The sequence below is a fragment of the Oncorhynchus kisutch genome, linkage group LG26 (assembly GCF_002021735.2).
Source record: "Oncorhynchus kisutch isolate 150728-3 linkage group LG26, Okis_V2, whole genome shotgun sequence".
In the NCBI taxonomy this organism is placed as follows: domain Eukaryota; kingdom Metazoa; phylum Chordata; class Actinopteri; order Salmoniformes; family Salmonidae; genus Oncorhynchus; species Oncorhynchus kisutch.
The window spans coordinates 23613756-23641706 of NC_034199.2; the positions used below are offsets into that span (position 1 = coordinate 23613756).

General features: G+C 43.1%; 1 protein-coding gene across 1 annotated transcript in view; it reads right to left on the minus strand.

Moving 5' to 3' along the window:
* col4a2 (collagen, type IV, alpha 2) overlaps positions 1-27951 on the minus strand; it is a 100742-nt gene that overhangs the window by 40942 nt on the left and 31849 nt on the right. The window contains exon 4 of the mRNA XM_020461754.2: positions 13505-13585. Coding sequence (XP_020317343.1) covers positions 13505-13585 — 81 coding nt within the window. The remainder of the gene's footprint in view (positions 1-13504; positions 13586-27951) is intronic.

The window sequence follows — 27951 nt, forward strand, 5'->3', positions numbered from 1 at the left end:
TGTGTGTGTGTGTGTGTGTGTGTGTGTGTGTGTGTGTGTGTGTGTGTGTGTGAGAGAGAGAGAGAGAGAGAGATTTTGAAAGCGTAGAAATTAGAGGTCGGACGATTATTTTGGATTTTTCAACACCGATACCGATTATTGGAGGACCAAAAAAAAGCCAATATTTTTATTTTATTTCACCTTTATTGATTTATTTACAGTAGAAAAATATATATTTACAGTGTGTGCAAATGAGGTAAGATAAGGGAGGTAAATGTCAGGCTTGTGCACTACTGGTACGAAGTCAGGTGCAGGAAAGCAGTGAGTTGTGATCAGGCGCACTTTTATTTGGCAAAAGCACAAAAGACAGACGCAACTGCGTCAAAAATCTTCCAGCCACAGGTAAAAGTCAATCAGCGCGAAAACACTCACAAATATATACAAGTATGACAAATACATACAACGGGTCAAAATACGATTCCTGGGGGGAAAACCAGTCTGACGCATCACACTAAACACGTAACAAAGCAATTTCACACAAAGACATGAGGGGGAACAGAGGAATAAATACATGTAAATCGATTGGGGAATGAAAACCAGGTGTGCAGGGAACAAGACAAAACAGATGGAACAATGACAAAATGGAGCGGCAATGGCTAGAAGACCGGTGACATCGACCGCCGAACGCCGCCCGAGCAAGGTGAGGAGCCGACTTTGGCGGAAGTCGTGACAGTAAGGCAATAAATAGGCCATGGTGGCGATGTAATTACAATATACCAATTAAACACTGGAGTACCGATTAATCGGCCGATTTTTATAAATATATGTAATAATGACAATTACAACGTTAGCTTTTTTATGTGGCACATATAGCACTTTTACTTTCTTCTCTAAGACTGTATTTTTGCATTATTTAGGGTACGTGGGACGCTAACCTGACCAACATCCAGTGAAAGTGCAGGGCGCCAAATTCAAACAACAGAAATCTCATAATTAAAATTCCTCAACCATACATGTAGTATACACCATTTTAAAGATAAACTTGTTGTTAATCCCACCACAGTGTCCGATTTCAAAAACGCTTTATGACAAAAGCATACCGTGCGATTATGTTAGGTCAGTACCTATTCACAAAAAAACAGCCATTTTTCCAGCCAAAGAGAGGAGTCGCAAAAAGCAGAAATAGAGATAAAAATCAGAGCAGAAGACTGGAGGCATGGCTTAGTAGGTGAGTGGCTTTCAGATAGTTATTTTTGGCCACCCATGAGAGTAAATGTCATTCCAGTTAATCTGTTCTGTTGTATTGTCAACACATGTTAAGGTTGAACACTGACACTTTTGTAGCTTTAATAAGGTTTACAAAAGCGTATGAGCGTAGGCTTACTCTGGCGTGACATTTTGATAACCTGTAAATATCTCTAGGACTGTAACGGCGTTCGTCTGTTGAAGGAGAGTCGGACCGTAATGCAGCGTGGTGGTTACTCATGTCTTTTAATGAAGAATAGCGATACATGAAATAACTATATATATATATACAAAACAACAAACGGAACGCGAAAACCTATTACAGCCTCTCTGGTGATACTACACAGAGTACTACACAGAGACAGGAACAATCACCCACAAAATACACAGTGAAACCCAGGCTACCTAAATATGGTTCCCAATCAGAGACAACGAGAATCACCTGACTCTGATTGAGAACCGCCTCAGGCAGCCAAGCCTATGCTAGACACACCCCTAATCAGCCACAATCCCAATGCCTACAAAAAACCCAATAAGACAACACAATAAACCCATGTCACACCCTGGCCTGAACAAATAATTAAAGAAAACACAAAATACTAAGACCAAGGCGTGACAAGGACATGGTGACTTTTATAAATATATTTGCATGCATTTACCCACCAAAATTTAAATGCTAGTTAGCTGCTAATGTGGCTATCATAAAGATCTACAAATGCCATGAGGATCTGGACGAGACTTCCAAATTGAGGCGAAGGTAATAATCACTGGATTAACAATCTGTTAATGTTAGCTAATTAATAAATTGGCAAAACTTTTGTAAATAGACAATTCTGTGAACTGTATTGTGCAAGTAAAAAAATTGACACAATACCTGTTAGAGTGTCAGTTAGAGATGACGTGCAGGAGCTTGCAGGGAATTGTAGTCTTGCATGATGTCTACGTTTATGCTAATTAGTATTTTTGAATCTGAGAATAAATAGAGCCAAATATATTGATAAAAATCACCTTGTCCGAGAGATTTATATGGTTATCAAAACTTCATGCCAAGGTAAGCCCACATAAAACACAGCCCTTCTTTATATTGTTTCTAAAATTACCTATGAGAAAAATGAATGGTGGAAAAAAATGATTGGAACCATTTCCCTGCTTGACCGCTAGGTTTTATGGGTATTATGATACCTCCACTGAGGGGCTTTACATTGGTATAATTACCACTTAGTTATAATATTTAAATAATAATCTTATTAATTTTACATAAAAATATATGTCATGTGAAAAAATATTGAGGGAAATTGAATTTGCCATGTGCAAACTTTAAGGTGCAATATGCAGGAATCGCTATGCCAGTTCCTGGTTGCTAAAATTTGAACAGTTCGCCTAATTTCAGTTTATGTGACAAAACAAGCAGTTATTGTGTAGAGAGAGATTCATTGTTCCATCTAAACCGCGGTGAAATATATTTTCCATAACCAAAAACATTGTATTTTCAGCTGTTTGAAGCTCATGTACAAAACCAAAAGACGCAAAAACAAAATTTAAGAACTGGAAGCATAGAAATAGCACCCATAGAACACATTTACCACTCCCTAGACTTGCTTTCAATGAGAATGACATTTCTATTACTCACATTTCTATGATAATTTGGTCAGGGCGCCCAAAAGTTATTTATTTCAGCTTGAAAATGAATGACATTTACTCTCACAGGGTGCCAAAAATAACTATCTGAAAGCTACACCTTTGGATTGCCCAAATATGAGTCAATTTATCCATCAGTTGGGTTTTTATTCAATTTCATGAGGGGTTGACCCAGCAGATGGCTATTTTTTTTATGTAATCCATAGGTTATTTTCAGGAGGCATGGCCTATTGGAGGCATGGCTTTCAGTTAGGTCTTTTTGGCCACCCACTAGGGTAAATATCATTCCTGTTCATCATGTTATTTTTCCCTTAAATATTCTTTAAATATCGTTTCACAGTACATATTTGAATATACATTTAATAACATTATTATTTAAATATAATAACAAAGTAGTTACTGTATACTAACATTGGAATACACATAGGCACTTGAAGAACTCAACTTGTGTAAGCCTCATTAAACTACAAAAGTGTCAGCGATCAACTTTAATATGTTTATAATACAACCGAAAGATTAACCAGATTGACATGTTACGGGTGACCAAAAAGAACCATCTGAAAGCCACGCCCCTACTAAGCCACACCTCCAGTCTTCTAATTTGACCCAGTGGATCATAGCTCAATAACCCAACTAAGTGACCCAACTGGCTGGGTCAAAAATAATCCAGTGTGTGTTCTGTCCACTATTTACCCAGTGCTGGGTTGTTTTTAACCTAGCATTTTTTAGAATGTGCTGAGAATGGAACGAGTTACATGTAGAGAGTGAGATCTGTGGGGTGACTGATGGTGCAGTAGAAACCCTGAGGCTCTAATGGTTCTGTAACCTGAAGCTGTGGGTATTGTCTCTTGCCTGAGCCTCTCTGTATACTTAGAACATGGACCTGTTTGTGATGGTATCAGGTTTCCACCCTACACTGCTTTCACCTATCCAACCTTTTCAGGTCTCAGATCCTTTTCAGCATTGCATCAAGTAAGTATGAGTGAGGGAGTAAGCAAGTTGTGAGGGAGGATGTATTTAGTAAGTACCAGGACCATGTGTTCTGTTGCTCTGCCTCTCAAAGCCCTGACCCAGACTCAGAGGGGTTCTGGTGGAGTACAGCCCCTCTGTGCCCTGTCCCAGCCCCCATGTTTCTCTTGGACACACTCCCTGAAAATCAACATCCTCCTTGCCTCTCTCCATGGTGCCCAGGGGGATGTTGGGACTCAGTGTGCCCCTGAGGGGGTGAGGAGAGGAGGGGTCCCAAACTGGCTGGCCCGAGGAGAAATCAACCAGCATGAATAAATGTCTGGGGAAATAATGTTTACATTTGAGAGTGTGTTTAGATCTCAGTGATCCAGCCAGCAAGAGGTTAGCAGATCAGCTTCCCGTCTTTCCCTCCCCATGGCTACATGGCCTAGTTCTGAAAACCCTCCCAGGACCTGTTTATATAAAAATGTTTGTGAAAGGATCACATGCAATATGGACAAACAAAGGGGGATATGATACAGTATATTATATGAATATGTTTGGCTGTTGAAAATGAAATAGTCTGGAAAACACAACAAAAACTGCATCCAGGGGGAAAGAAGGGGGACCAGTGAGAACATTTCTGTCAACACCGATCTCCCCCTGCTCTCATCCTCCTAAAACACACAGTTCTTCTGACTCATGATCCCATGTCTCTCCCTGCAGAAAAAAACAGGGGGGTGAGAGGAAGAGGATAGACAATGTGTGTCATTTGTCATCACTCTCTCTGTTTCTCATGGAGGAGTGAAGGAGTGTTTAATACAGGGACCGTACATCTGTCCAGCCGTTTACATTAGCCTTAATGTGTTTAGACTCAGATCTCATTTCTACAGATGCATCACTGTGTAGCAATAGGGCGCACGTGCAAACACAATTAACTGAAAGGGCCCAGATAGAGAGGGCCCAGAGAGCGATGCAGAGATGAGATAGAGGGATGGAGAAATCTACACATGATGCAGTTTACCAAGAAACATTCTCCCTCATGGGGACATTTCCAACAGGTTAGGGTATAGAGGTTAGTGGTTGGGTTGGAGTTAGGTTTAGAGTTTGGGTTAGGGTTACAGGTTAAGGTTATGGTAGGGGTTAGGGAAAATAGGATTTAGAATGGAAATATATTTTAAGTCCCGACGAGGATAGAAGAACATAACACGTGCGCGCGTGTGTGTGTGTGCGCATGTGTGTGTGCTAAGTCTCAAGGCTCTGGGGGATCTCAGGCTGAGAACAGCAGGGCTTGGCCCTCCAGTATCCCAGGGGTCTTTGGGAGCCTTACACCTGTGTGATTGTCTCACGCTGCTGGAATGAGACATCTGTGGTCTGAGGCCCAGACACATGTGTGTGAGAACTGGACCCAGCTGCAGTGTGTGTGTTTAAGGGAATCGAATAGGGGCGTGTGGCCCCTAAAAGCCATTGTTACATTAATCAGCACCGTTCTAGGGCCATTTCAGCTCACGTCCTTCTATACAGTCTAGCCCTCCAGTCCATCGTCTCCTTCTGTTTACCATAGTTCTCAAAAGACACACCCCATTTCCTCACATAGCCACAATATGGCATTAACTTCATATGGCACCACCGAGGATAGAGTAACATATTAAAATGACTTTAGGGGAGTTGAACAGTCTTAAAAGCCACATAATACTCCATAAATAATGGAATACAATATGGGACAGAAGTTCTAGACTCAGGAATACATTCATAAGGAATATTTCATGCATAGTTTAAGATGATGATACCATCATTAAATGGCCGTATTTGAGCGGTAACGACAAGGCGGGAGTATCCCAACGTTTTGCGTTGACTGACACATGGACAACAGCCAATTACATTATAGTCCATTATTGTCACGTTCGTATACATAATGAGCGGACCAAGGCGCAGCGTGAGTAGAGTTCCACATATTTATTAAAGTGAACCTTCAAAAAAACAACAAAGAATAAACGAACGTGCAGTTCGTAGTGCACATAGCACGTAGCACATAGCACGTAGCACATAGCACGTAGCACATAGCACGTAGCACATAGCACGTAGCACATAGCACGTAGCACATAGCACTAAACCAAAACGAAACAATATCCCACAAACGCAGGTGGGAAAAGGACCACACTAAGTATGATCCCCAATTAGAGGCAACGATCATCAGCTGCCTCCAATTGGGAACCATACTCACACCAACATAGAAATACAAGACTAGAACACCCCCTAGTCACGCTCTGACCTATTGCAGGACACACTCAAACCGCGGATCTGACCCTGAAGCCGGGCTGAAAGCCATGCCCGGACCGGGCACCGGAGCAGAGGAAGGCTCTGGCCATGGAGCGGGACTGGACGCCGTGCCTGGACTGGGCACCGGAGCAGAGGAAGGCTCTGGCCATGGAGCGGGACTGGACGCTGTGCCTGGCCTGGGCACCGGCGCAGAGGAAGACTCCGGCCATGGAGCGGGACTGGCTAGCTCCTGTGAAGATCAGTGTCCTGACGAGTGAGCGCATTGGCTATGCCCGGCGAAATCGCGCCTCATTAGCTCATTGTTATGGATGTACCAAATAAATGTTACTAGAAAACATCTTAAACAAATGCAAATGCAGCTACTTTTCAGTTATTCTGGCTGCACTTTTTGACATGACTGTAAATTCGCCGTAGTTGGCTAGCAAGCAAGCAAGGTATAAGAACATTGCCAGCCAGTATGGCAATGGAACATTTAGAACAAACGACTGGGTCACGTCCATAGATACAGAACAAACAAAAAGACTGAACGACTGGGTCCCATCTCTGGCAACCGAACCGACAGATCTAACGACCAGCCGGCTTTAGTAGCAACCCTAGATTTGTGTCAGGACTTAATCTTGTGGAAAGATGAAATAGTATGAATAAATTCATCAAAATCATGTTTTTAATGAAAATATGTCAATCATTATTTGAATATGTTTGTAACCCGTTGTATAAAAGTGATAATGCCCTCAAAGCCAGCATTATCACTTAAATAACACCACAGATGATACGATTACAAATTGGAAAGACTAGAGAGGAGTGTAACACTTAAATACAGGCTCCATGACAAATTGATAAGATATGGTATGCATTCACATGGAATGATTTTGATGATGCTACCAACCATCAAATACCTGAAGACTGCATCATTCGTAATGATGAGAGACTGAAATGGACCACAAGGGGGGATTAACCATCATTTTCAGATAATTGACATGGACAGCCAATCCCACTCCACTCAGAGATACCTCTATAATCCACCAGTCTGAAGAGCCTTTGCCAGCTGGCCTGTCTGAAGTGTCCATATGGGTCAAACGTTCCGATTCTGGAAAACTCGTACTTTCCCAGGCTGGAGTAAAGCCGCCTCTCTCTCCCCAGCTGTGAAGGGCATTCCTAGACTGTTGCACACTGGACAAACGAGCCAATCAGGGCAGAAGTCCAAGCGTGGGCAGTAGAATGCGTTGAGAAGTTGACCCATCATGAAGTTGACCCATCATCAGGATTTGCTACACAAAGGCAATGTGATGGGGGATCCCTCTGCAGGTTATGTGTCTTAAACTTAGCTTGGACAATGGGGAGATATGAAATTGAGGTTGAGCTGAGCACATGGAATATTCACTCCATAAAACACACACTGTGTACAGACCATTGACACAGACGCCTATAGTTGCTAACACACAACACCTTACGCAACACCGGTAACGTACCCTGCTCTGCTGCTCTCTCTCACTGAGAGGTAAATTAGAGTGGAGTAACAGCGGGACTTATTGTTTCCTCTGCAGCCACTAGGCCCCTGCCCCGTGCTCTAATTGGCCCATGCCCTGGGCTCCAACCAGCTCCAACAACAGGCTCTAACAGGGCTGACTGATGGAGAACACATGGGGTTGCCATGTTGACCCACCACTCTGGTCACATACCACACAGACCCCAAAGACCCTTTCTCTACCTGGAGGACATTCTAGTACCTCATCAACACCACAGGAAGGACCTTTCACATTTAAGACACATGTAAAGCTAAATACCAGCGGATTAGGAGGAAATGTAGTTAACACTTTGACCTGTGTTGTGTGTGTGTGTGTGTGTTGGGTGCATAGAAAATCAGTCAGTGTTACCCAGTGTTTCATTTTTTTGAATAATATTTTTAGAGTTGATTCAGGTGTTAAATTAACTATGTAAGTGTTAAATGAACACTCATTGGTGTAAAATAAACCCTGTGTTGGTGTTAATAACCAGTGTTAAACCAAAACCACGCCTATCATGATCATATTTCCCAGTGTGCTCTGTTGCAGGTAGATTTTTTGAATTGTTTGATTCATTATCTATGTTTTTGCATGTATATTGATTGAATAGTAAATGTTATGCTCCTCAAATATACATAAACATTTTTCTAAACTAATCCAATCTGTTACTTTGATTTATTGCACCCTTTACTGAATGCTTTAGATAGTCTCATATCTTAGTCTTCCCAAACCGGCAGCATTCTGAATGCAGGTTGCAGGGGAATTTTAAAAAATGATTGGAAATGTCCACATGGGATGGATTCCAATAGAAATGTCACATCTCTTTGCAAGCCAGCATACTGTGACTTGCAGGTCTGACTTTCCCTGTAAACCACGAGTTTCAGGCCACTGTACTGTATTAGGCTAAAACTAGGCCTTCAATATAAAGGCTTACAAAATATGTATTGTATTACAGAGATTTTTATTTGAATGATAATATATTTGCTTAGAACCTCACTTGATGAAGATCACTGGACAGAATATGAATGTACGCAACAACCATGTCTCTGTCACTAACAAATACAGTCATGAGTGGTAACTCTACAATTTACTCAAAAGGGAAGGCACTCTGGGAAATATGCAAATAATTAGTGTGTACAGTTAACATTGATAAGTGTGGACATGTACAAACACTGGACGAGAGTTCAATTAACAAAAGACCCAGCTGCTAGGTCAACCCAGCATGAGAGTAAAAATACCCAACTGATGGTTAAATGAACCAATGTTTGGGTAATCCCAACAACCCAACTTGTTGGGTTATTCACGCAACCCAGCTGACTGGGTCAAAATAACCCATTGGTTATTCTGTACAATATTTTGCCAGCACTGAGCTACCAAATAACCCAAATTGGTGTGTAGGTGTATAGGCCAATAGACAAGATGTCTAACCGGTCAGTGACCGTCCAGATCACATCCCACCTGATCCTGCTCTGGTTAGGGGTTTATCTCACGGTCTTAGGCTCAATACACTGTGTCAATCAAACAGTTGTCAAAAATAGTTTGTTTAGTTTTTGACGAAGTTCAATCTATGCGGACATTCTCTAATAACGCCTAATCAAAAGGTTCACCAAGGTTGTCTCTCCTGCGCGTGCACACACACACACACACACACACACACACACACACACACACACACACACACACACACACACACACACACACACACACACACACACACACACACACACACACACACACACACACACACACACACACACACACACACACACACACACACACTGTAAATAGAACAAGTGGCCTCTCAGATCTTCCCTCAGAGGGACAGGCCATGGCATTCCAGACTGTTCACATATTCCATCCCTATGGAGACAGAGAAGTTGACGACGGGCGAGAGCACGGAATTTGGTATGTATATATGGCCCTTGTTTCATGGAACAAGGAAATCATGCCATTTATAGACACGCAAACACACACTGTAAACACCAAGGCATTTTTAACTCAAATGCCTTTAGTAAGTTGAACTCAAAGTCTTTGAAAAGCCATTATTACTTAAAATGTGTATGTGGTACTGACTCAAAACTAAATGAGAAGTCACATCAACTACATTTTTAAAAGTTATGATAACAAAGGTACTTTTTACCGAGCATACTCTACTGCAGGTAGATTTTTTAAAATCGTTTTTAATATCTGTGTTTTTGTATGTACATTAAGTGACTGATTCATCTTACGCAACACAAAGATAAACAACGTGTCCAAAGTCCTCAAGCTGGGCTAGCAGCTGGGTCTTTTTTTATGTCATCCGTATTTTCAGTAGGGGTGTGGTTTTCAGATAGATCTTATTGACCACCTGTGAGAGTAAATGTCATTCCTCTTCAACATGTTAAGTTTATATATAGTTCTACACCTTCTGGAATATTATGATTAATTATTACATATTATATGGTAGGTATGCCACCTTATTGCGTCCCGAGAAAGGGATTTACAGAGGTTTTTAGTGAATTCATACATTTCTGTAAACCTCATCAAAGCAAAAATGCCATATCTTAACATGTGATAACTATACAACAGAACAGTTGAACGGGCATGACATTTACTTTCGGGTGGCTAAAAAGAAAGCCACAGCCCTACTAATCCACGCTTCCAGTCTTTTGATCTGACCCACTGGGTCATATCTCAATAACCCAGCACCCATAACCCAGCACAAGAACCCAACATTGCTCTTTTTAAAGTAAATAACCCAACTAAGTGACCCATGCCTGCAATCCAGCAGTTGGATCAACCAAACAACCCAGCATTTTTTTTTGGTGTGGTGCTGGACTGCACTCGACTGGACTAGGGCCTCTGGCCTAGAGGCTTTTGGTTTAATTTGTCCTTCAAAAGTCAAAATACCTCTCAAATATCTATACCTTGCCATCACCAACCTGCTATAGACACAAGTACATCATCTATTTTTGGGCTTGTCAAACCCTTTACATGCATTTGTCAACACTTTATTGTCTTATGGACACAAACACTTTGTTTATTACCCCGTTTTTTGGACTGGCATTACAAGATACAACCCACAAAAGCTGACTATGAAACAACTATGCGCTTGTATCAGTGCCTAGAGGAGTGCGATATTTTCTTGAACGCCCTCTGCGTATAAAACCCTGCACAGTCTGCCAGGGGGAGTGGGCGACAGGAGTAGAGAACAACCCTGCCAAATCACTTCTCTGCCCGATGCTAAACAGCCATGAAATTACCATCTCTGGAACATAACTTTCCCTCACACAATCAACTCCTCTCTCTGCTCTCTGTCAGTCTCTCCTTCCTGAGAAACCACAGCCTCTGTTTTTCCTACAATAACGAGTTCTGGAGGAGATGTCAACAAGCTGAAGGACCGTGGCGTTTTGGGAGATTAGGGTTGTTAGATTAGGGTTGTTCCTCAGTGTAGTCATCACACAGATGTCAGACCGATGAATACGAGAAAGTGTTGTTCGATACCCTTCTACAACTGCATTGCCACATCCACATAGTGTTGAGCAGCCGTAAACACAGAACAATGTATGAATATGATCGACCCCTGGGAGGTGTTGATATTTGCGAGGTCGCCAGTTAAGCCGCAGACAACTGTCATCCATTCTGAAAAGATGTGGTCCAACTCCTGCCAATCCAGGGGTTTATGAACCGCCAGCAAAAAAAACGTGATGAGTCCACTGCTGCATTATCTAACAACCCCGAGAGAGAGAGATAGATGGAGGGAGAGGGATATAGGGAGAGAGATAGAAGATAGAAACAATAGATGGAGGTAGAGAGAGATAGACAGAGAAAGATAGATAGATGGAGGGAGAGAGAGAGAGAGAGAGAGAGAAAGAGAAGGACAGACATCTGGGAGGAGAATCTTTTCTGTTTGGTTCATGGACTAATCCATCAACCTGATGAACAGAATATGTGGATTTGGCTTCATGGTCTAGAAAATGTAAGGTGCAAATATGAAAGCAAAAAAAGAGTCAAACAAAAAGACAAAACAAATTTAGAGAATAAACGATGATTGTGAAAACAGACTATTTCCATTTTAGGATATTCAAACAAAATAGCAGGCCAAACCTGCTATCCCACCTCATATAAACATTAGAGGACTCAGCACGAGTGTTTATAATATTAAACACAAATGAATAATTTCCCAATATACAGTATACACTTAGAGAAAAAGGTACTATCTAGATTCTAGAACTTTAAATGGATGTTTGGCTGTCCCCATAGGACAACCCTTTGAAGAACTGTTTTTGGCTCCAGGTAGAATGCTTTTGGTTCCAGATAGAACCCTTTTGGGTTCCATGTAGAACCCTTTCCACAGAGGCTTCTCCTATGGGGACAGCCGAAAACCCCTTTTGGAACCTAAAGAGTGTAACTAGGTCTACTGAATGTGTGAATGTGAGGGTGTGAGAATAGGGAGTGATAGAGACCAGAGGATGTTTTTCTTTTGTTTGCTGCAACAAAGGTCAGGGGAACAACATTCCAAGATGCCAACTAGGGAGATATCCCCTCTTACAGCCTTGGGAGAGAGAGAGAGGCAGCGAGCGAGAGAGTGAGAAAACATAGACGGTCTGACCCTCACTCACAAGGCTTTCGCATCCTTAAAGCTGTGGAATGTTCTTCCTGTCTCTCCCATCTACTCCTCCTTATGGGGTTTCCTTTAACCACGGTGACCGTAAAGGTCAGAGGCATACTGTAAAGTCGACCCGGTAAATTCCCAAGTCCCAACACAGCCGGGTCAGACTACAATTCCCTCAAGCCACATTCTTTTCTTTTTAAGAACTCACTAACAAATCATTCTTCTTCTCACTGGCCCTGTGTTTTATGAACGGAATAACTTTGTCCTTGTGGTTTAACGTCACATTTAACAGTTCCTATGAGAATACTTTGAGAATGAGAATACTTTGAAGATGAGTGGGAAAGAACCAAACTGGGCACTGAGCACATTGTAGGAGATACTACACAGCCTTTGATCAGCTGATTTATGAGTGAAATCTTTGGTTTCAATACTTAGCATTTCTTTGTCTGAGTTTAAGCATGCATGGTAACAAGGGCTCTGTTTGAATACAACTCTTCCCATATTATCAGTTAGACACTGTGCCCCCTGTGACTTTCTAGCTGGTCTCCATGGTAATCACCCACCCTCACTCCTAAGAGATAACACACACACAAACCATCAAGGGAATATCAAAGCTCAATGCCAATAAGTGATTGGTTCCTCTTACAGATCCTCTCTCCTTATTGGTTTATTGTGAAGCCCCTCTGTCTCTCCCTCTTGGTCCATTATGTTATTATGAACCTGGTTTTTAGTGTTTCACTTCCTCCCTGCATTCACAACATCTGTCATGGATCTCCCCACCTATCTCCTCCCCACTCTCCTTCCCACCTCTCCCCCTATCTCCTCCCCACCTCACCCCCTATCTCCTCCCCAACTCTCTTCCGGTCCTCTGTTCCTGTCCTTCCTCTCCTCCATTTGACTAACAGTGCCCTGACCCTCTAGAGGAGGGTCCAGTTCGCCACCCACCCACCCCCTCTCTTTACTGTTAAGTTAATGGTGTGAGTTTCACCACTTTCCCTAACAGCATGTGTGGTGAGGTGATAAAGACGTGTGACAAAGAGGTTGGACAATAGCCCATTAGTAGATATACAGGGAGTCAAACAGTAATGGGTCGGAGTTCTTGTGTTACGCAGATAGAGAGGTCCATATTGATGAAGGTCTGGTTGGGTGTTATCACAGTTGCACTGTTATGGCGCTTTCATACCTCCTGAATAGCCAATGAATACCTTCATTATAGGTATAGAGTTGAGGAGAGTTGTGTAGAGATGGAGATAGAGCTGGGGGCACATAGTGTTGTATAGGGGTTAGACAGCCAAACAGTGAAGAAAATATGACTTACCCTGGCGCCCTTCTCAGGGAAACATTTGCATCCTCCACTGCAGTCTCTTCCTCCACATGGCCCATTGTGCTTCTTACCACCCTGGAGAACATAACACAGAGTACTGGGTTAGAGACAACAAAACAATATCATGATAACTCACCACATGAGAGGAATACAGTAATGACCGCAAAATATGCTGTATATCAAACCCAAAGAACAATTTGTTAATGTGTAGCTTACAGGTGCTCTATGGTATATGGATGTGAATAGTTGAACAGGCATGTCACTTAATTGTATACAGCAGTCTATATAGTCATAGGATCTGCTGTGCTGTGAATGTTGTATATATCTATAAATATTTATAAAATGCAGAACTGTCTGTGTGTGTATCGCGTGGTTGTACACTGTCTGTATAGACTAGTTGCTAATGACTGTCGGGTCATTGCATGACTGCGTATAATAGTCTGAGTGCTGTCTGGGATGTGTACTTTATACTGGTCTGTGGGCTTTATAGTGGTTCATATGACTCATTTCAGCCATTAACCACCGTCGACTTCCAGCCATTAACCCCCCTGGACTTCCAGCCATTAACCCCCCTGGACTTCCAGCCATTAACCCCCCTGGACGTCCAGCCATCAACCCCCCTGGACTTCCAGCCATTAACCCCCCTGGACGTCCAGCCATTAACCCCCCTGGACTTCCAAATCATTCCAGCCATTAACCCCCCTGGACGTCCAGCCATTAACCCCCCTGGACTGATATCTTTATTCTGACAGTGAGAATGGGCTTGTGAAAAATCCCCAGACTCCCCGTAGAGACGTTAGGCTGCATACCAGTACTACTACAACAGGGCAGCCTGTGCAGGCCTGGACACAAACACGGACAAAATTATGACCAGAGGTCAGTTTGGACATGTCACATGAAACGATCAAAGACAGAAGTCCCGTAGCCTATGGTGGTTATTATTTATACATTACTAGCTCAAAACAATGAATCTGTTAAAAAAAAGTTAATTAGTGGGTGATGGTTATTTCAAACGAACTGTGGGGACAAAAAAGCACAGGCTACATTGCCCCATCCCCCACTAATCTGGCAGCGATTACAGCATCAAGTCTTCTTGGGTATAACGCTGCAAGCTTGGCACACCTGTATTGGGGAGTTCTCCCATTCTTCTCTGCAGATCCTCTCAAGCTCAGTCAGGTTGGATGGGGAGTGTCGCTGCACAGCTATTTTCAGGTCTCTCCAGAGATGTTTGATCGGGTTCAAGTCCAGGCTCTGGCTGGGTCACTCAAGGACATTCAGAGACTTGTCCCGAAGCCACCCCTGCGTCGTCTTGGCTGTGTGCTTAGGGTTGTTGTCCTGTTGGAAGGTGAACCTTTGCCCCAATCCTGAGCGCTCTGGAGCAGGTTTTCATTAAGGATCTCTCTGTAATTTGCTCCGTTTATCTTTCCCTCGATCCTGACTAATCTCCCAGTCCCTGTTGCTGAAAAACATCCCCACAGCATGATGCTGCCACCAACATGCTTCACTGTAGGGATGGTGCCAGGTTTTCTCCAGACGTGACGCTTGGCATTCAATCTTGGTTTAATCAGACCAGAGAATCTTGTTTCTCATGGTCTGAGAGTCTTTAGGTGCCTATTGGCAAACTCCAAGCGGGCTGTCATGTGTCTTTTACTGAGGAATGGCTTCCATCTGGCCACTCTACCATAAAAGCCTGATTGGTGGAGTGCTGTAAAGATGGTTGTCCTTCTGGAAGGTTCTCCCATCTCCACAGAGGAACTCTAGAGCTCTGTCAGACTGACCATCAGGTTCTTGGTCACCTCCCTTACCAAGGCCCTTCTCCCCTGATTGCTCAGTTTGGCCGGGCGGCCAGCTCTAGGAAGAGTCTTGGCAGTTCCAAACATCTTTCATTTAAGAATGATGGAGGCCACTGTGTTCTTGGGGACCTTCAATGCTGCAGACATTTTTTGGTACCCTTCCCCAGATCTGTGCCATGACGCAATCCTGTCTGGAGCTCTACGGACAATTCCATCGACCTCATGGCTTGGTTTTTGCTCTGACATGCACTGTCAACTGTGGGACCTTATATAGACAGGTGTGTGCATTTCCAAATCATGTCAAATCAATAGAATTTACCAATCAAGTTGTAGAAACATCTCAAGGATGATCAATGGAAACAGGATGCACCTGAGCTCAATTTGGAGTTTCATAGCAAAGGGTCTGAATACTTATGGAAATAAGCTATTTCTGTTTTTTTTATACATTTGCAGAAATGTCGAAAAAACTGTTTTCGCTTCCTCATTATGGGATATTGTGTGTAGATTGCTCTCTATTAAAAAAATATATATTTTAGAGTAAGGCTGTAACGTAACAAAAATGTGGAAAAAGTCAAGGTGTCTGAATGGTTTCGGAAGGCACTGTATTTAATGGAAAAGAGATGTTATGTTTCTGGACGATGCACCGTGCTGCCTTGTTGAAAACATGACCGAGTGGTGCAGGTTACTGTTCGATTTGAGAAGGGCGCTCCTCCCTCACCGCTTTTGCCGTTTACGTCAAGGGCCATAGACTGGTGACCCGCAGCTCAGCATAATCCAATATGCCCATTGAGTCCATAGTGGACCATGCAAGGAGTCTCTAAGGCTGGTTTATCTTCTGACATCATTGGACTGTGCCCTCCTACACCCCCCACCTACACAGTTACACCAGGGCCTGCTTAGAGAGCAATTGTCAGCCTCCATCCCTCAACCCCCTTTTCAAAAAACTCCCAAAACGGTCACTTTATGTCCTCAGCAACACAAAGTGGCAGTTCTGGACTGGCAAGAATTGTCCCTCATTACTGCGACACAACATGTTAGGCACAGATCTGACAAAGAGCACATTGAGACCCTCCCCGGGCGCACAAAGAGTCTTTCACCATGCAGACGACATCCTTTCATGATCCCCTATCTGCCCCAACACAAAGGACCTTGTTCTCGTCCCCTATGGAATGCATGGGGCTCAATTTCCTCTCTAACTGGCTGTATCTATCTGAGGATCTGTGAATCTAAAGGAAACCCATCTTTAGCAGACCATAGAGCTGCAGTAGAGCCATAGTGTGGGAAGGAATAGCCCAGAATGAATAATTGCTGAATGGTAGGCCTACACCAAAGACTTGACTTGAGACAGTGTCATTCAAATCTATATTCCACCTGCTTTTAAAGATCAAAACAACCTGAACTGGCTTTCACTACTTGGCAACCTTTCCTTAATCTGCACAGACATTACAGGACTGGACAGGTGAAAGCGTATCTGGTAGTCAACCAGCATCCTCCATATTGCTTCCATCCAACCTGTATTCTCGCACCAGTACAGGTTCAGCAGAGGATAAGGAGAGGAAGCCACGTCAGACTATTGGGATGGACCCTTGCTGAGATGTGACATCACAGAGACATTGCGTGAATCGCCTGGACAGTGGACTGGAAAACCCCACAAGCTACACAATAGGATACATCACTTCCGGACAGACACAAAGGACAAAGACGTTCCACCTCCAAAAAAGGACAAAAACATAACATGTGCCTGTGGAATCCATTTGGGTTTGCTGTTTGGCCTAAAATAGTTGATGATTATTTCAGCTGAAGACAATGATATTGTGTTACAGTACATCCTGCCCCAACCCACCACCATCACAACAACCTGCACTTTCCGACATCACCTTTTCCAGGCGCTACACTAATTACCTAAACATCCTTCATAGCATAGCGAGGGGGCGCCTAGGGGCGGCTTGGAGGCTTATAACATGGTCCTGTCCATGAAGTCAATGGTTAATTAAGTTAGTTAACAACTATTCACATCAAATGAAAACGTGATTTATTCATTTCATAGACTTGCAACTGGGTCAACCAAAGGAGGTCAAAGGTCAATTGAAGTAATTAGTTCACAAGACACAAACCACAAAGGTAATTAATTTCCTCTCCATTTGTTCTCTCTATCCTCACATCCTCACTCCTGTTCCTAGAGGAAGTGCCGAGTGTGGAGGCTTTTGTCATAACCCAGCACTAACACTTTTACTTCAGCTAGCTAAGTATGGTCTTGAGGATTAGTTGATTGGGTTGGGACAAAGGCCATTATACACTGCAGCTGTCCAGGACCAGCGTTCCCAGCTCTCCAGAACCAGCGTTCCCAGCTGTCCAGAACCAGCGTTCCCAGATATGAAGCCAGACGTCCTCCTAGAATGTTGTCCCTGAACAGTTGATGAGAACAGACCACCCACGTACCCAACACACCAGCTGAGGCTTTGGCTCAGGGACAAGCATTTGGATTATTACCATTTATCTGACACCTACAGTATTTAAAGCCATTGGGCCAGAGGACCAAGTCCCTGTCTCGTCAGTGACCTAATGAACAATGGAACCAAACTCAACACTATTGCAGTGTGCAGGACAGCCAGGGTGACAGAGGAAAGCTTCAGAAAGACTGCCTCACACGAAGATCCAAGATGGAGGACGGAATGGTAATCTGTATGATTCTATGTCTGTGGAGTGTAAAACTTCAGACCTCCTATGTTAATGTACAGTAACTCTTATATAAAAATTGACATGATGAATTGAGACAGGATCTGATCCGTCTTCTCCCCTATTCTGAATGAATTGGACAGTCTGGGACTGCTATAGTGAATGTCTGAGCTATAGTTTCAGTGCCTATCCTGTTTGTTTCTAGGAAACCCAACATGACAAGCACCAAAGGGAATCCAATAAGAGAGACTGTATAATCTGTAAAAACTTTTGTAGTTGTCTCTGTGACTATCCAATGTTAATTATCTTTCATGTTTCATGCTCAGAACTGGCTAGACTCTGTTGTCCGTGAGACCCTTCATGGTCACAACCATCTACTCTCTGTGGGCTGTCTGATCAGAACACATGCATGAAAATTGGAACCATGTGAACGGTAGGTCTGTGGCACTTAAATCCAGCACTCTATGGGACTATGTTTTGACCAGGGCGATATCTAAAAGTCTAAAGAGCATGACTGTGACAAAACACCAAAAGAAAAGAAAATGGAAAACGTTCCCATATTTCTGAATCCAGAATATTCCAGACAACATTGACCGCAACAATAAACAAACAGTCAGACATGCTGTCTTACATGGGAATGAGACAAAAAAAAGAGAGTCTGGGATAAATTAGACAAACATCACACACATGCACGCACATACACACACACTGTCAAACTGTGATGTATTTATTTTTTGGGACATGCCTACGACTTCTTGTATAAAAACTTGTATAAAAACACACCTGTCTAGTTTTTTTGGGTATATGTAATTTACTTTACTATTTATATTTTTGACTACTTTTACTTTTTACCCCATACATTTTCATTGACACCCAAAAGTACTCGTTTAAACGGCTCTTTTCCCCGTGATTGCAAGAATTGTTATGCAATGACTTGAATGTATGTTTACCTCCATATGGCATTCATAACTTGAATGTGCCTCGAGAGGAATATTTATCTCGCATAGAACATACAACAACCAGCTGACTAGGTAAATGGATAAACTATTCTACTGTGGGAATGTCAGATTTATCTATTCATTACTTGTTTTGTTTTCAGTTCCAACCCCAATAGTGGAGTCTACTCATGTATTCCAAGGAAAGCCAGGCTTCCCCCCAAAAATGTAACAAGACAAAATACATATACACTGAACTAAAATATAAACGCAACATGCAACAATTTCAGCAATGTTACTGAATTACAGTCATATAAGGAAATCAGTCAATTGAAATACATTCCTTATGCCCTAATCTATGGATTTCACAACTGGGAACACTGATATGCATCTGCTGGTCACAGATACCTTAAAAAAAGATAGAGGCTTGGATCAGAAAACCAGTCAGTATCTGGTGTGACCAACATTTGCTTCATGCAGCGCGACACATTTCCTTTGCATAGAGTTGATCAGGCTGTTGATTGTGGCCTGTGGAATGTTGTCTCACTCCTCTTCAATGGATGTTTCGAAGTTGCTGGATATTTGCGGGAACTCGAACACGCTGTCGTACACATCGATCCAGAGCTCAATGGGTGATATGTCTGGTGAGTATGCAGGTCATGGAAGAACTGGGACATTTTCAGCTTCCAGTAATTGTGTAGAGACCCTTGCGACATGGGGCTGTGCATTATCCTGAAAAATGAGGCGATGGCAGCGGATGAATGGCACGACAATGGGCCTCAGGATCTCGTCACGTTATCTCTGTGCATTCAAATTGCCATCTATAAAATGCAACTGTGTTTGTTGGCTGTAGCTCATACCATAACTACACCGTCACCATGGGGCACTCTGTTCACAACGTTGACATCAGCAAACCGCTCGCACACACAATGCAATACACGCTGTCTGCCATCTGCCCGGTACAGTTGAAACCGAGATTCATCTCCAGCATGCCAGTGGCAAGCATTTGCACACTTAAGTTGATTACGACCCCGAACTGCAATCAGGTCTAGACCCTGGTAAGGACGACGAGCACACAGATGATCTTCCCTGAGACGGTTTCTGACCGTTTACACAGAAATTATTTGGTTGTGCAAACCCACAGTTTCTTCAGCTGTCCGGAGGGCTGATCGCAGATGATCCAACAGGTGAAGAAGCCGGACGTGGAGGTCCTGGGCTGGAGTAGTTACACGTGGTCTGCGATTGTGAGGCCGGTTGGACGTACTTTCAAATTCTCTAAAATGACGTTGGAGGCGGCTTTTGGTTGATATATTAACATTAAATTCTCTGGCAACAGCTCTGGTGGAAATTCATGTAGTCAGCGTTCCAATTGCATGCTCCCTCAAAACTTGAGACATCTGTGGCATTATGTTGTGTGACAAAACTGCACATTTTAGAGTGTCATTTTATTGTCCTCAGCACAAGGTGCACCTGAGTAATGATCATGCCGTTTAATCAGTTTCTTGATATGCCTTACCTGTCAGCTGGATGGATTATCTTGGAGAAGGAGAAATGCTCACTAACAGGGATGTAAACAAATGAGTGCAGCACATTTCTTGAGAAATACACTTTTTGCGTGTATGGAAAATTTCTGGGATCTTTTTTTTTAGCTCAAATGTTGAGTTTATATTTTTGTTCAGTATAAAATAATGTATCTTTCCTCTCGCTTTGTTTCATAATTTTTCTTCAATTTGCAAAAGGCTAAATGTATTTCATCGGAGAAAGCATCCGAGCAAGCAAAACAGCGCCCCTCTTTTCCAGTGTGTGTAGCCCATCTATCTGATACTGTCTGGTCAAAAAGAGTATTATATTGTTGCCGCCCTCAGCATTGAATGCAAATGAAGCCAGTTAGCTTTTGGCCTCCCTTGATAAAAAAATATATAACATAAAATAGTGTCAAGGGAGGCCAGTGTAGATTTGGCCTCACACCAATCAAATCACATCAAAAGAAAAAAGTAATTTACAGAAAAATGTACACTTGAATAATTGCATCTCGTGTCGTTGTCCTCCAGTGGCTAGCTAGCTAAAATGTTCCCTTTCCTAAATTAGCCATGGATGGAGATAGGGATTTGGACTTGGCTCTACTTAATTCTCTGTACTGGCCAATGACTATAACGGCGATTATGATATAACCATAAATTCATGCATTGTGCCCCTGGCCTGAGAGGATGGAAGTTCAATATATAGATAGATAGATAGATAGTTAACTAGCTAGCCTGGTTCATCATAGCCCATGAAAGGAAGTGAAGCTAGAGAGTAAGTCCACGACAACAAAAACTAAAAGCGTGTACTGTATGACAGAGTGATAGACCGTTTCATCAACATGAAAGAAGCCATTGGCGTTTCTCTACAAGTAGTGAACATGTTTTTTCTACTTGCATGCACACGCACGCGCGCACACACACACACACACACACACACACACACACACACACACACACACACACACACACACACACACCAATCAGTACCATGGACAGCTACGTCATACTGTATTTACTGTAGCTTACGTTGATTGGACTAAATTGTTTTTGGTATCTTTTAGTTGTCTCTGTATTAAACTAAGCAGAGGTGATTTGATGATGTTGAAATGTTGAAGTTGAAATGGTGCTGGAATAGTGGAGGCAGCTCCTGTTTCCTTTTCGACTTGCGGTAACTCTCTGTGGTGCTAAATCAACAGTTGCTTAGTATTCAGAAAATGTCGGAATCATTAACTGGCTTGACCATGCTGTAGGACATGTAACTGTTTGTTACAGTACATACAAAATGCTTTGTGGACTTCTTTGTGATGAAACACAGGTGTGGTTGAAATTATTATGCCACTGTGCCTTCTGGTGTTCTCAGGCTTAGGCCTACAGTATATCTCAGTGGCAAGGCATATGAACTAATAGGTTTTAGTGCAAACATTGTAATTATCACAACACATAGGTTGTAATATGTATTTTTTGCCTGGCTTGGCTTCCCCAGTGATTTTACCCATGCACCGCTACTGAAACCCCGGTGAGGAACAGTGTTCCACTGTACAGCCCACGCTGTCCCAAAGCATCATGGGAGGTTTACAGCACCTCAGAGAAAACCAGACCTGTGTCCCCCGATGATGAGGTCCTCGTTGGATCAATGAGGACATACCCACGTACGTACGTCTCCCTGGCCCATACCCTAACCCTGCCGATGCACAGCTGTGCACATATGCAGGGCACATCATTTCCTGTGACATTTTGTAATCCATATCAGGTCATGAATCTGTCCCACACTTATATAGACTTTAGATAGAGACATATGGAGAGGAAACATAAGGATAGCTTTTTAATTTAGGGAATGACAGCTGGACTTTGGGGAGAGGACAATGACGACATTTCTAATTAACTAATTTAATCTCCTGTTTCCACCTGTACTTGACCTTTTTCTAAACAGGGGTATGTTATGTGTGATGCTCTGTGCCTTTTTTAGGATGGCTCAAGGTGAAAGGGGTCCTTAACCACAGATCAAGGAAAATACCTCACATCCTAGCTATACCACGAGGGCGACCCTGTATCAGTGGTTAACTTCTACCGTAAGTCTTACAAAGTGGTAGTTACATATATTCACAGATCATGACCGCCATGTCAAAACAGTCATAGAGATCAATCAACCTGAAGTGAAGGATATGACCGATATTTCTTCAAAGATGGCTTCTCATCTTACACACATGAAACGGTGAAGTGGAGCACAAATACTGTTCTCTTTGTGACTCCCCATAGCTCCAGTAGATCAGATGAACCCAGATCACAGATCAGAGAGGACAGGAGGTCAGAATCACTGTTTGATCTGCGATCGTCTGATCACCACTGACACTGTGTTCAAAGGAAACACTAGAGCAAATAACAGTAAAATACTGCTTCACTAATAACTATAGATATTCTAATATCAGTACAATATAGAGGAAATACATCAGAAGTCAGACGCAGGTCAAATATAGCTTCTCTAAGTACACCAATCTCAGCCAATCTCAGCCAATCTCAAACCAATCTCAGTGCCTTTGGTGTTGACGGTAACTGAATCTCCTGACTTTAAACCACAGGAAACATGACCATGAGCGGTTCAGCTTTGGTCGACCGTGCAGCACCTCATGGTCAGACTGTTTGGCGACTGTAGTTGTTCATGCTTTGTGGAGTACTGAACTTTGACTTTTAATCCCTGAACCTGGCTCAGAAGAATGTCTGATCTTACTCCACTCTACTGTTGAGTTATGGCAGGGGGCCGCAAGGGGCTGAACAGGTTGTTGTCATGGTTAAATGCTCCCAAAGCGAAGGATAAAGTTTTAATGGGCCATCAACCTTCAGATCAACTCTACAAGAGTCATAATACACTTTCGACTGAACTGAAACCAGCACTATTAGTCTATATGCAATATAATTAATTGGCATTTAATTAACTTGGAGGTTGTGTTGTTCTCCCAAAGCAGCTTGCTCTCCCTTCATTAGGACTTCAAACCCAGTCTCTCCTCTTAGTTGACCTTTTTACTGTGTGTGTGTGTGTGTGTGTGTGTGTGTGTGTGTGTGTGTGTGTGTGTGTGTCTAGGGGGTGAAGATGGGAAGGAATGTTTGATTCAGAGAGAAGAGGAGAATGGGGGAGGAAGAGACTCCACCTGTTCACTCAATACATGCTTTATGAGATGGAATGTGATTGACCCTGTGTGTGTGTGTGTTGTGTGTCTAAATATGGCCAGGGTATACCACGGCAGCTGCGGTACCTCACACTAATAGATGTAGAAAAGCATGATTTTGAAAGGGTCCAGTGGAAGCAAAATATAGCCCATAATATAGCCCATAATATCAATATCAATATTAATATAATATCAAAGATCCACCACCATATTTTACAGTAGGTATGGGGTTCTTTTCTGCTTATTCATCCTTATTTCGACGCCAAACCCTCTATTTTCATGTCATCCAACAAATGTAAATGCCTTAAGTTTGCTAAAACAGCATTGGAACTTGGATTGGAACCGATACTATGGTCAGATGACATGAAAATAGAGCTGGCTATGTGATCTGGCTATGTGATCTGGCTATGTGATCTGAGTATGTGATCTGGGTATGTGATCTGGCTATGTGATCTGGCTATGTGATCTGGCTATGTGATCTGGCAATGTGATCTGGCTATGTGATCTGGCTATGTGATCTGGCTATGTGATCTGGGTATGTGATCTGGGTATGTGATCTGGCTATGTGATCTGGCTATGTGAGATGGGTATGTGATCTGGCTATGTGATCTGGCTATGTGATCTGGCTATGTGATCTGGCTATGTGATCTGGCTATGTGATCTGGCTATGTGATCTGGGTATGTGAACAATAATGCAGGAATCAACGGGAGTGACGTTTCTTTCACTTAACTGATGTTCAGCGATTTATGTTTCTGGCTGAAGGAGACAAATTAAATCTCTTAAATGGAAACAGGAATGTGACCCACATGTTGATGTCCTAGTTCAGTACTGCTTACCAGCCATGACCAATTCATTGGTAAAATCAGTACACTCCAACAGACTGGGCTTGTGTCAGTCAGTCAATGACTGTGAACCAAACATTCAGGTCAATCAGATGAGGTTAGTTCCATGGGTCAGAGTCTCCTAATGCAAGAGAAAGTTAGATCACCCTCTTGAATGTCAAAGATTGGAATTAAAACCACACAGACTCAAGCACTGCCTCACAAATGGCCTGTAGAGCCTGACCAAAAGGCCAATGTTACTGTGAGAAATGCCAGTAATCTTTTAGCGGGACAGAACTGTAGAAGAAGAAACAAGGTGGTATATTTTGTTTGTCTCCAGACGTTATCTCTTACATCCCCATTGCTTCTCTTGGATGTGGCACGGGAATACACACACAAGTATGTCTTACATTTAATAACCCATATGTTGCAGATAGGGGCATGTTATGACTGAGTCTATCTCCCTCTCCCATTTCACTCTCTCTCTCTCTTTTTCCCTCAGCCTCTGTCACTTTGTCCCTGTCTCTGTTTCTGTCTCTTTCACCTCTTAGCTAACTACCTCTCTCAAATAGTGCAGTGTATAAAGTCAGAACATCTGCTCTCTCAGACACTGCCTGTCACCAAGGAAGTACGCCAAGACTCGATCCTAGGCTCCACGCTCTTCTCAATTTACATCAACAACATAGCTCAGGCAGTAGGAAGCTCTCTCATCCATTTATATGCAGATACAGTCTTATACTCAGCTGGCCCCTCCCCAGATGTTGTGCTAAATGCTCTTCAACAAAGCTTTCTTAGTGTCCAACAAGCTTTTTCTGCCCTTAACCTTGTTCTGAGCACCTCCAAAACAAAGGTCATGTGATTTGGTAAGAAGAATGCCCCTCTCTCCCACAGGTGTTATTACTACCTCTGAGGGTTTAGAGCTCGAGGTAGTCACCTCATACAAGTACTTGGGAGTGTGGCTAGACAGTGCACTGTCCTTCTCTCAGCACATATCAAAGCTGCAGGCTAAAGTTAAATCTAGACTTGGTTTCCTCTATCATAATCGCTCCTCTTTCACCCCAACTGCCAAACTAACCCTGATTCAGATGACCACCCTACCCATGCTAGATTACGGAGACATAATTTATAGATTGGCAGGTAAGGGTGCTCTCAAGCGGCTAGATTTCCTTTACCATTCGGCCATCAGATTTGCCACTAATGCTCCTTATAGGACACATCACTGCACTCTATACTCCTCTGTAAACGGGTCATCTCTGTATACCCGTCGCTTTAACCCACTGGTTAATGCTTATTTATAAAACCCTCTTAGGCCTCACACCCCCCTATCTGAGATATCTACTGCAGCCCTCATCCTCCACATACCACACCCGTTCTGCCAGTCACATTCTGTTAAAGCACACACATCCCTGGGTCGCTCCTCTTTTCAGTTCGCTGCAGCTAGTGACTGGAACGAGCTGCAACAAGCACTCATACTGGACAGTTTTATCTCAATCTATTCATTCAAAGAGGCAATCATGGACACTCTTAGTGACAGTTGTGGCTGCTTTGTGTGATGTATTGTTGTCTCTACCTTCTTGCCCTTTGTGCTGTTGTCTGTGCCCAATAATGTTTGTACCATGTTTTGTGCTGCTACCATGTTGTTGTCATGCTGCTGCCTTGCTATGTTGTTGTCTTAGGCCTCTCTTCATGTAGTGTTGTGTTGTCTCTCTTGTTGTGATGTGTGTTTTGTCCTATATTTATATTGTATTTATTTAGAATTTTTAATCCCAGGCCCCCGTCCCCGCAGGAGGCCTTTTGCTTTTTGGTAGGTCGTCATTGTAGATAAGAATTTGTTCTTAACTGACTTGCCAAGTTAAATAAAGGTGCAATAACAAAATAAAACATAAAAAGCGTATTTCTCTCCGAGTGTGTGTCTCATCCCAAGATCGTTTTCGATCATTTCCTTAATATATCCTCATGGGTTGTAAGTGTTCATCTGAGGCCAAAGCTAATTATGGTCCCTGCAGTTCACAGACATGCCTACATAATTTGAGTAACACACACATAGTACAGTATATGTGGGCTGTAAAGTAGACTTACTGGACAAGTCCTGCTGCTCAATGCTTACGTCTGTCTCTGTGACTCACATAAGGGTCGTTGGAACCATTGCCCTTTCCTACCTGGACAAAAGGGACACCTACGTGAGAATGCTATTCATTGACTACAGCTCAGCATTCAACACCACAAAGCTCATCACTAAGCTAAGGACCCTGGGACTAAACTCCTCCCTCTGCAACTGGATCCTGGACTTCCTGACTGCCCCCAGGTGGTAAAGGGAAGCAACAACACATCTGTCACATTGATTCAACACGGGGGCCCCTCAGGGGTGTGTGCTTAGTTCCTCCTGTACTCCCACAACTAAGTGGCCAAGCACGACTCAAACACCATCATTTAGTTTGCTGACGACACAACGGTGGTAGGCCTGATCACCGACAACGATGAGCCTATTGGGAGGAGGTCAGAGACCTGGTAGTGTGGTGCCAGGACAACAACCCCTCCCTCAACGTGAGCAAAACAAAGGAGCCGATCGTGGACTACAGGAAAAGGAGGGCCGAACACACCCAGGGTTGTAGTGGAGCGGGTTGAGAGCTTCAAGTTCCTTGGTGGCCATGTCACCAACAAACCATCATGGTCCAAACACACCAAGACAGTCGTGAAAAGTGCATGACAACACCTATTCCCCCTCAGGAGACTGAAAAAACTTGGCATGGGTCTTCAAATCCTCAAAAAGTTATTTAACTGCACCATCGAGAGCATCTTGACCGGTTGCATCACCGCCTGGAATGGCAAGCACTTGGCATCCAACCTCAAGGCGCTACAGAGGGTAATGTGTACGGCCCAGTACATCACAGGGGTCAAGCTTCCTGCCACCTCTTATACCAGGCGGTGTCAGAGGAAAGTCCCCAAAAAATTCTAAGACTCCAGTCACCCAAGTCATAGACTGTTCTCTCTGCTGCCACACGGCAAGCGTTATCAGAGCACCAAGTTTAGGCCCTAAAGGCTCCTTAACAGCTTCTACTCCCAAGCCATAAGACTGCTGAACAATTCATCAAATGGCCACCCGGACTATATACATTGACACCCCCTTGCTGCTACTCGCTGTTTATTATCTATGCATGGTCACTTTACGCCTACCTACATGTACACATAACTAGAACCCCGCACATTGACTCAGTACCGACCGGTACCTCCTGTATATAGCCTCGTTATTATTATTTTATTACCTTTTTTTTATTTTTTACTTTAGTTTATTTAGTAAAGAGAAAGTACACTCTTAGAAAATTTGTGTTTGATTTTTAACAAATCCATGTGTCTAGTTAGGGATGAAGTCAAAACCCTTGTCTTAACGCTCTGAAAAGTGAAGTAACAACTGACAGCCTGGAGTGAGCCTCAGCCAGCCAGCAGGAGGAATACGAAACAAGAAACAAGGTAAATTGACTCAATCCGAATGAGGTGACCATTTAAGGCTAATGCGGAGCAGACACGGCAACA